Source organism: Trichechus manatus, unplaced genomic scaffold, assembly GCF_000243295.1.
Source record: "Trichechus manatus latirostris isolate Lorelei unplaced genomic scaffold, TriManLat1.0 scaffold00054, whole genome shotgun sequence".
NCBI lineage: Eukaryota > Metazoa > Chordata > Mammalia > Sirenia > Trichechidae > Trichechus > Trichechus manatus.
This window is the reverse complement of record NW_004443990.1, coordinates 2979432-2989286: the sequence shown is the minus strand read 5'-3', so window position 1 is coordinate 2989286 and position 9855 is coordinate 2979432. Positions and strand designations below refer to the sequence as shown.

The 9855-nt window shown below is 38.4% G+C and overlaps 1 protein-coding gene across 3 annotated transcripts in view; it reads left to right on the top strand.

Annotated features, from left to right (window-relative positions):
- Positions 1–9855, top strand: part of BRIP1 (BRCA1 interacting helicase 1) — a 202974-nt gene that overhangs the window by 6157 nt on the left and 186962 nt on the right. For all 3 annotated transcript variants that reach the window (XM_023732687.1, XM_023732689.1, XM_023732688.1), the window contains exon 4: positions 656–832. In XM_023732687.1, coding sequence (XP_023588455.1) covers positions 656–832 — 177 coding nt within the window. The remainder of the gene's footprint in view (positions 1–655; positions 833–9855) is intronic.

Below are 9855 nucleotides of genomic sequence, written 5' to 3'. Positions count from 1 at the left end.
GGTTGTTAACCAATGTCATAAAACAACATGTGTACTACTGTTTCATGAGAAACTATTTGTTCTGTAAGCCTTCACCTGAAGTACAATAAAATATAAAAAACAAAAAAACATGTTTTTATTTGAAGTAAAAGTGTAATGTGAGGAATGATTTAATCCCTCATGTAGTTTACATTATTATTTAATATGTTGAACTTTCAAATTCTTCATTTAGGGAAATAGCAGTAATTAAGAATATTGTTTAGGTATTTGTTTCAATCCTTCGCTTGATTTTTAAATGAATCTTAATACAAACGAATACTTGAGTAGCTGTGTTTTGATTAATTATTAATCTTGAACTATTAGATCTTCATAGATTGGATAAATTGATGATAAATTCTTTATAAATGATAATTGATATAAAATTGATAATAAATTCTGTATAAAAGTTTCTGGTACAAATGTTTCTCCCCTATCCTAATTTGATGCTGCAGATAGGGTGACCAACTTGTCCTGGTTTGCCAGGTATTTTCTTGATTTTAGCACTGAAAGTCGCACATCATGGGAAACTCCTCAGTCCTGGGCAAACCAGGATGGTTGTTCACCCTGGCTACAGACAGAGATCAATTTTTTTTTTTAACTTAGAGATACTATAAATCAAGATTCTTTTTATTTTTAGGGAAGCCAGTGGATGAGGGCTTAAGTAAAAAGGCCGAAGTACCATTGTCATGTTGTTGTACATGCCATTCGAAGAATTTTACTAACAATGACCTTATGAACCAAGGAACGTCACGCCATTTCAGTAGTCCAAGTACACTACCTTCTGAAAGAAATATGACTTCATTAGCTTCTCAAGGTAATTTATATTTTGCTTGATGCTGTTGGTATCTGTAATAGGAGCCTTAATTATTGCTGTTATTTAGGTAAATTAGGTTAGTTACAATTGATTATGTATCTCTAGCTAATTTCTCTGGAATTATTTGAAAACAACACCTAAAGTGGTCAGAAACCCTTGGACTGTTTTATTCGTAGTTTGACTTAATTTATGTGGATTTTTTTTTAAGAAGACAAGGCAAAATAAATAATATTTAGAAATCAATGTTGTATGTAGCCAGTATTGTTAATTATATGTTAGAATCTTATAAAACATCTTGATTTGTAGCTTAAGACAAAATCAAATTAACCTCATTCATTTATTCATGATAAAGTTTGCCTGACTTTCTGAGGCCAGTATCCTATATGAAGATCAAGTGAGTTTTAAGTATCCTTAAGTAGTTCTTAATAGATTTATTTAAGAGAAATATATTAAGAATAACATATGATTTTGTATGGTTTTTATCTTTCTTCTGTCTTTGACTATATGGAAAGGATTAACCATTATTTGCCTAAGCCAGAAACCTAGGGAGACATCCTGGACACTTTGTTCTTCCTTAATCCTTCATGCGAGTCTCTATCTCCATTGATACTGCCCTAGCCCAAGCTAGCATCATCTCTTGTTTAGAGCATACAGTCACTTCTTCTCCTGCATTCATTCATGCCATTCCTTAACTAATCAGTGGCAGGGAGAAAGAGATGGCCATGACTGGTTTAAGTATAAACAGTATCCACTTCCTAATATCAAGGATGGAATCAGCACATGACTGTGTGGAAGAAGGTATGCTTGAACTAAAGTGAAGTTCTATTAGGAATGAGGAAGAGGAGAAAGAATAGATCGATGAGGGATAGGTGATCAATAGTGTTTTCTACGCTGTGTTGGACCTCAGTCCTTTTAGCTTTCTTTCAGTTCCTTCCTTTCTCCTGCATAAGAGCCTTTGCTTATATTAGTCTCGCTTCTGAGCAGAGTTCCATCTTCAACTTGTTATCCTACTCTTTCTTTAAATTCAGCTTAAATGTCACTTTCTTGGAGGTACCAACCCTCACCTTCCACCACACTAGATTTGATCTCCCTATTTTACACTGTCATCTTACTTTGTACCTCTCTTTCATAGCACTTGTCACAGTTTGTATTATCCAAGTGTCTGTGTGCATCTTTTATTAATCTCTGCTTCCTCTAGAAGACTATATACTCCACAAGGTCAGGGGCTAATAAGATATAACCCACATACAAAAGAGTACACAAATCCTAAGTGTTTATAGCTTAATGAATTTTCACAAAGTGAACACACTTGTGTAACTAATACCTTTTCAATGGCTGATTTTTTTTTTTGGAAGTAGATAACCGAGACTTTCTTCTGAGGTGCCTCTGAGTGGACCAGAACCTCCAGCTTTTCAGTTAGCAGCAGAATGCATTAACCATTTGCACCATCCAGAGATTCTGAAGTTCTTGTTAGCACTTGATATTTTCAGTCCTTTTAATTTTAGCTATTCTTCAGGTGTGGTGTTCTTGTTGAGTTTTACTTGACATTTCTCTGGTTACTAATGAGGTTGGGCATCTTTTTATATGTTTATTGGCCATTTTAATATCCTCTTTAGTGAAATGACTATTCGTGTTGTTTGCCAATTTTTCTATTGGGTTGTTTCTTACTGATTTCCTGGAGTTTTTTTTAATTTTAGTTTGAATGTTTCTCATTTCTTTTAATTTTGTGTCTTAAGGACTTCTTGATTGTACTTCCTGAAAGTTTCCCTGCTGTAAAGAAAGGAAGATACGCCTTTTTGTATATACAAATAATATGATTTTTGTTCTTATGAATTCAAGATAGTCATATTTGGCATATGGCAGTTCACTTTTTCTAAAACTAAATTATCATTTAGGGTAGATGTTCTCTACCTTTTAATGAGCCAACAAACCCATACAAGTTAGCCTTAATTTATTTGGGACAGGATTTCTCAACAGTGGCACTATTGACATTTTGAGTGGAATAATTCTTTGTTGTGGGGGCTATCCTGTGCATATAGGATGTTTAGGAGCATCCCTGGTGTCTTAGTCATCTAGTGCTGCTATAACAGAAATACCACAAGTGGATGGCTTTAGCAAAGAGAAATTTATTCTCTCACAGTCTAGTAGGCTACAAGTCCAAATTCAGGGAGTCACCTCCAGGGGAAGGCTTTCTCTCTCTGTTGGCTCTGGAGGAGGGTCCTTGTCATCAATCTTCCCTTGATCTAGGAGCTTCTCTGTACAGGAACCTCAGGTCCAAAGGATGCACTCTGCTCCCAGCACTGCTTTCTTGGTGGTGTGAAGTCCCCCTGTGTCTCTGCTCGCTTCTCTCTTTTATATCTCAAAACAGATAGGCTTAAGACACAATCTAATCTTGCAGATCTCATCGACATAACTGCCGCTAATCCATCTCATCAACATCATAGAGAGGGGATTTACAACACATAGGAAAATCATGCCAGATGACAAAATGGTGGACAATTACACAATACTGGGACTCATGGCCCCGCTAAGTTGACAGATATTTTTGGGAGACATAATTCAATCCATGACACCTGGCCTCTACTCACCAAATGCCAGTAGCACTCTCCCATTCTATTTGTGACAACCAAAAACATCTCCAGACACATTGCCAAGTGTCCCCTGGCATAGTATGCGTGTGTTATCATTGTCCCAGTTGAGAATTACTGATACAGGTTTGGTGATTATTTTACCAGGCTAGCTCAAAATTTACCAGAGCTCAAAATTACATGTTTTATCTAAGACATACATATATGTGTATATATACGTATGTATGTGTGTGTATATATATATATATACGTATATATTTGTTGTTGTTAGTGCTGTCGAGTCGATTCCGACTCATAGCAACCCTATAGGACAGAGTAGAGCTTCCCCATAGGGTTTCCAAGGAGTGGCTGGTGGATTTGAACTGCCAATCTTTTGGTTAGCAGCTGAGCTCTTACCCACTACGCCACCAGGGCTCGTGTGTGTGTGTGTGTGATACTTTTGAAGAAACAGATCAAGGTCAGAGGACTTGATCTACCAGATATCCTGCATCCTACCAGATAGCTACCAGATAAAGCTGTAGTAACTATGACTGTCCAACCTTAGCACAGTGATAGACCAATGGAATAGGGTAGAAGATCTAAACATCACATATGTATTCAGAAACTTGATTTTCTAAAATAGAAGTTCCACCACAGAGCAGAAGGATAAGGAAGGACTTTTCCGTTAAGTGGTGCTGGGACTATTGGATGTCCATACAGAAAAATTGAAATTGGAGCCATATTTTGTACCATACACAAAATACACTCCAGGTGGATTAAAGACCTAGGTATGAAAGGCAAGCTATTAAGATTTTTAGGAGGTATTATAGGAGAGTATAGTGGTTTTCAAACTATGTTCTTTAGAGCCTTAGGAAGGCACATGGCTTGTTGGGGGCGAGGGGCAGTGGAACAGGGAAGTTCTAGGTCCGTTATTCCTATTTTGGAAATTTTAAGCAATATTTCTTAAAAAAGAATCGTCTTCCTCTTAAAAGTTTTAAAACTTTTAAAAGTTTAAAACCAGAGCTTGTATGGCATAGATTCATTTCTGTGTTTGTGCAAACCCAAACTTGTCTTTTGAAAACAGTATAGTACTTGCTTGTAGGTCTTTCTCCCTTGATCATCTGTTAATCCTTTAGGGGCAGGGTCTGTTTCTTTTTCACTGTTTTCCCTTGGTTTCTGGCCATTGTTTGGACTCACTATAATAAATGTTAAATTAATTCAATCTATGGGAGTGGGGAGAACATACAGAGAAGAGGAGAGGAAAAGGAAGGTACCTTGAAGAATACTCACATTTAGAGAAAGGGAGAAACCAACTAATAGGAATAGTTAAGAACAGTGTTAAAGACATTAAGGACAAACGAAATCTGTTTGAACACAGGATTCTATGTTTGGCTGTATGCCTAGAGGTTATGCTATGGACTTCGGAGTTAGACTGCAGGAGTTAGTCATGTTTAGGCTGGGCCACTTACTAACTATGATATTGGGCAAGGTATTTGACTTTTTTAAAACCTAGGATTCATATTTGTAAAATGTGGGTAATTAATATTATTTTATGATTCAGAGTTCATTGATGACCATTGTCTTAGTTATCTAGTGCTGCTATAACAGAAATACCACAAGTGGATGGCTTTAACAAAGAAAAGTTTATTTCCTCACAGTAAAGTAGGCTAAAAGTTCAAATTCAGGACGTCATCTCCAGGGGAAGACTTTCTCTCTCTGTCGGCCTTCCCCCAGACTAGGAGCTTTTCCGTGCAGGGACCCTGGGTCCAAAGGACGTGGTGTGCTCCTGGCACTGCTTTCTTGGTGATATGAGGTCCTCCTGTCTCTCTGCTCACTTCTCTCTTTTATATCTCAAGAGATTGCCTCAAGACACAATCCAATCTTGTAGATTGAGTCCTGCCTCACTAACACAACTGCTGCCCGTCCTTCCTCATTAACATCATAGAGGCAGGATTTACAACATATAGGAAAATCACACAGTACTAGGAATCATGGCCCAGCCATATTGATACACACATTTTTGGGGGGACATAACTGAATCCATGACAACCTTGAGAATGAACTTTCAGGATTGTGGGATTAATAAACAAATTATGGGAGCTTATTTCTACTGTATTTTTAGCCTAAAGAACATTAAGATTAGTAGGAAAGGAACATCGAGACATTGTAAAGAAAGATTTTTATATAAATGGAAGTACATTTTCTTGAAAGAATTTTTTAATTTATATTTATTAAACCATGATATTGGTATTGGTATGTCTACAAAAGCATAAATCTATTTAAAAAAAATAAAAATTGGGCTTTTCCTATTGACAGCATATTTCTCAAAATGTTATATCTTTCTTAAGGTAATAATAGAGTGATAAAGAAGTGCTTTTAGGGAGGCGGGGCTGAGATGGCAGAGTAGTCAGATGCTTCCGGTGGACCCTCTTACAACAAAGACCCGAAAAAACAAGTGAATCGATTATATGTGGCAGTATACGAGCCCTGAACATCAAGGGCAAAGTTGAGGAACTGAACTGAGTGGCAGGGAGAGGGAGAGACGGTTTGGAAGCAGCGAGGAGTTGCTAGACCTGCCCTGACGAGAGTCTGAGTCGTTCAGGCCTGATCAGCTCATGGGTGAGCGGTGAGGCAGGCAAGCAGTGGTGCTCAGGAGGTGTATTCCACACCGGGAGAGACCCAGCGGCAGAGAGTCCAGTCGGCCACCCACAACCAGTGAGAAGTAGCCCTCGATCGGCAAAAGATAAGTACTTGCATGCAGCCTACTGCATGGATCAAAAACACTCCCCTTAGGAAGAAACCTCTCTCCCATTTACCTCCCCGCTCCCTGCTCTGCACTGGGTCCTGGACCGGCTTCAGCAATTGCCAAGTCCCATGCACTGAAAGTAGGATCTGTCACACACCCTGAGCCGCTCTCCTGGCCTTGGAGAATGAACAAATAAACAGGAGAAAAAAAAAAAAACTTCCGACTCCCCTAAGCCAGGAACTCAGGGTAGGCACAGCTCCTTTCCCTAGGCACAGGCATAAGGGATCCACGGAATCTGAGTGCCTTTCCCCCTGCATAGACTTGTGTGGTCCCATTTCAACAGCGTAGGCCCTCATTACCGCAGTACAACAGGGTATATACCTGAAGTCTAACTTCAACTGTTTCAGCTGTGAAGTGGCAGGTTCTTGACATTTGACACTGCTCTGCCTGTTAAGCATGGTCTTCACCTACCTACTTCAGGGACCTGAGGACTGGTGGCTCCACCAACGCCACCTAGCCACCTGCGATAGGAGCCCATGAATAAGAGGTGCCCCCTCGTCCTTACAGCCAGCAGTACTGGGTACTCATAATCCAGCTCAAAACCACCCACCTACGTTCTCTAGGGAAGAGGGACATGTCTTTCTTCTGGACACTTGGGGGCAGCTGTCAGCACCCTGCCTTGCTCAGAGTGTGTCCCCCTCCTGCAGCCAGATGCCTTTGCCTACACCAATCACCCATGCCTGTCTAGGACTGTAGGTTAGAGCCTGCATGACACACTTGGTGGCCATCTATCTGGGCACCTAGGCTGAACCCATACAGGAGGAGTGGGCGGACTCCTGAGCTCACATACGTAGTAACAGATCTAACCACCTGGTGACAGGACATTAGAGCTTCAAAGGTGCCAACAATCAAACGAGCTCACACGAGCAGCCTATTTGGGTATATCAAAACAAAACAAGAAGCTAGGACACAGTAAGCAAACATAAAATAAATAAATATAATAACTTGTTGATGGCTCGGAGACAACAGTCAGTGTAAAATCACATAAAGAGGCAATCCGTGATGGCTTCAGCAAGCTGCCAAAATAAAGAATCTAGAATTTTCCAGAGGAGGAAAATTTCTTGGAATTACCGGGGGAAGAATACAAAAGATTAATGTATAGAACTCTTCCAGAGATTAGAAAGAAATTAATCAAAACACAGAACATGCAATAGAGGAAATTAAAAAGATTAGAGAAGAGCATAATGACAAATTGAACAGGCTGCAAGAATCCATAGAGAGATAGCAATCAGAAATCCAGAAGATTAACAATAAAATTTCAGAATTAGACAACTCAGTAGAAAGTCATAGGAGCAGAATTGAGGCAATGGAAGTCAAAATTAGTGAGACTGAAGATAAAGCACTTGACGCCAACTTATTTGAGGCAAAATCAGAGAAAAGGATTAAAAAAAATGAAGAAACTCTAAGAATTATGTGGGTTTCTATCAAGAGGAATAACCTACGAGTGATTGGAGTACCAGAACAGGGCGGGGGGTGGGGGGGAAGTAACAGAAAATACAGAGAGAATTCTTGAAGATTCGTTGGCAGAAAACTTCCCTGATACCGTGAAAGATGAAAAGATATCTATTCAAGATGCTCATTGAACCCCACATAAGGTAGATACCCAAAGAAAGTCACCAAGACGTATTATAATCAAACTTGCCAAAACTGAAGATGGATAATTTTAAGAGCAGCTAGGGATAAACAAAAAGTCATCTACAAAGGAGAGTCAATACAAATAAGCTTGGACTACTCAACAGAAACCATGTAGGCAAGAAGGCAATGGGATGACATATATAAAGCTGTGAAGGAAAAAAATTGCCAGCCAAGAATTACATATCCAGCAAAACCGTCTCTCAAATATGAAGGCGAAGTTAGGGCATTTCCAGGTAAACAGAAGTTTAGGGAATTTGCAAAAACCAAATGAAAATTACCAGAAATACTAAAGGGAGTCCTCTGGTTAGAAAATCAATCACATCAGATGACAACCTAAGACTGGAACACAGGACAGAGCAACCAGATATCAACCCAGATAGGGAAGTCACAAAAATAAACCAAACCTAAAACACTGAAAATAGGGAAACAGATGTCAGTATGTAAAAGATGACAGCATTAAAACAAAAAAGAGGGACTTAAAAAACGTTTCATATGGAGAGGAAGTCAAGGCGATATAAAGAAATAAAAGACTGGTATAAACTTAGAAAAATAGGGGTAAGTATTGAGGTAACCACAAAGGAAACTAAGAATCCTACACATCAAAATAAAAAAACTAGAAAAATGTAAAGACTCAGCAAATACAAAATCAACAACAATGAAAAAGATGAAAAGCAAATACATAAAGAAGAATGACTCAGCACAGAAAATTAAGTGGAACAAAGAAACTGTGAACAACACACAAAAAAAGACATCAAAATGACAGCAGTACGCTCATACCTATCAATAATTACGCTGAATGTAAATGGACTAAATGCACCAATAAAGAGACAGAGTAGCAGATTGGATAAAAAAACATGCTTCATCTATATGCTGCCTACAAGAGATACACCTTAGACTTACAGACACAAACAAACTAAAACTCAAAGGATGAAAAAAATACATCAAACAACACTCAAAAAAGAGCAGGAGTGGCAATATTAATTAATCTCTGACAAAATAGACTTTCAAGTAAAATCCACCACAAAGGATGAGGAAAGACACTGTATAATGATTAAAGGGTCAATACACCAGGAGGACTTAACTGTAATAAATATTTATGCACCCCACCATAGGGCTTTAAAATATATAAACTCTAACAGCATTGAAAAGAGAGATAGACAGCTCCACAACAGTAGTAGGAGACTTCAACACACCACTTTGGGTGAAGGACAGAGCATCCAGAAAGAAGCTCAACAAAAACATGGAAGATCTAAACGCTAAAATCAACCAACTTGATCTCATAGACATATACTGAACCCTCCACCCAACAGCAAGCAGCCAAGGATACTTTCTTTTCCAACGCACATGGAACGTTCTCCTGAATAGACCTCATATTAGGCCATAAAATGAGCCTTCACAAAATCCAAAGCATCTTTTCTGACCATAAAGCCGTAAAAGTAGAAACCAGTAACAGAGAAAGCAAGGAAAAAAAATCAAGCACATGGAAACTGAACAACACCTTGCTCAAAAACTATGGGATTATAGAAGAAATTAAGGATGGAATAAAGAACTTCATAGAATCAAACGAGAATGAAAACATATCCTACCAGAACCTTTGGGACACAGCAAAAGCAATGCTCAGAGGTCAGCTTATAGCAATAAATGCACACATCCAAAAGAAGAAAGGACTGTAATCAAAACATTAACCCTACAACTGGAACAAGCAGAAAAAGAGCAGCAAAAGAAGCCTTCAGGCATCAGAAGAAAGGAAGTAATAAGAAATAGAGCAGAATTAAATGCAATAGAGAATAGAAAAACAATTGAGTTAACAAGACCAAAAGCTGGTTATTTGAAAAGATCAACAAAATTGATAAACCATTGGCCAAACTGACAAAAGAAAAACAGGAGAGGAAGCAAATAACCTGTATAAGAAATGAGATGGGTGATATCACAACAGACCTGACTGAAATTAAAAGAATCATTAGAGAATACTATGATAAATTATACTCTAACAAATTTGAAAACCTAGAGGAAAT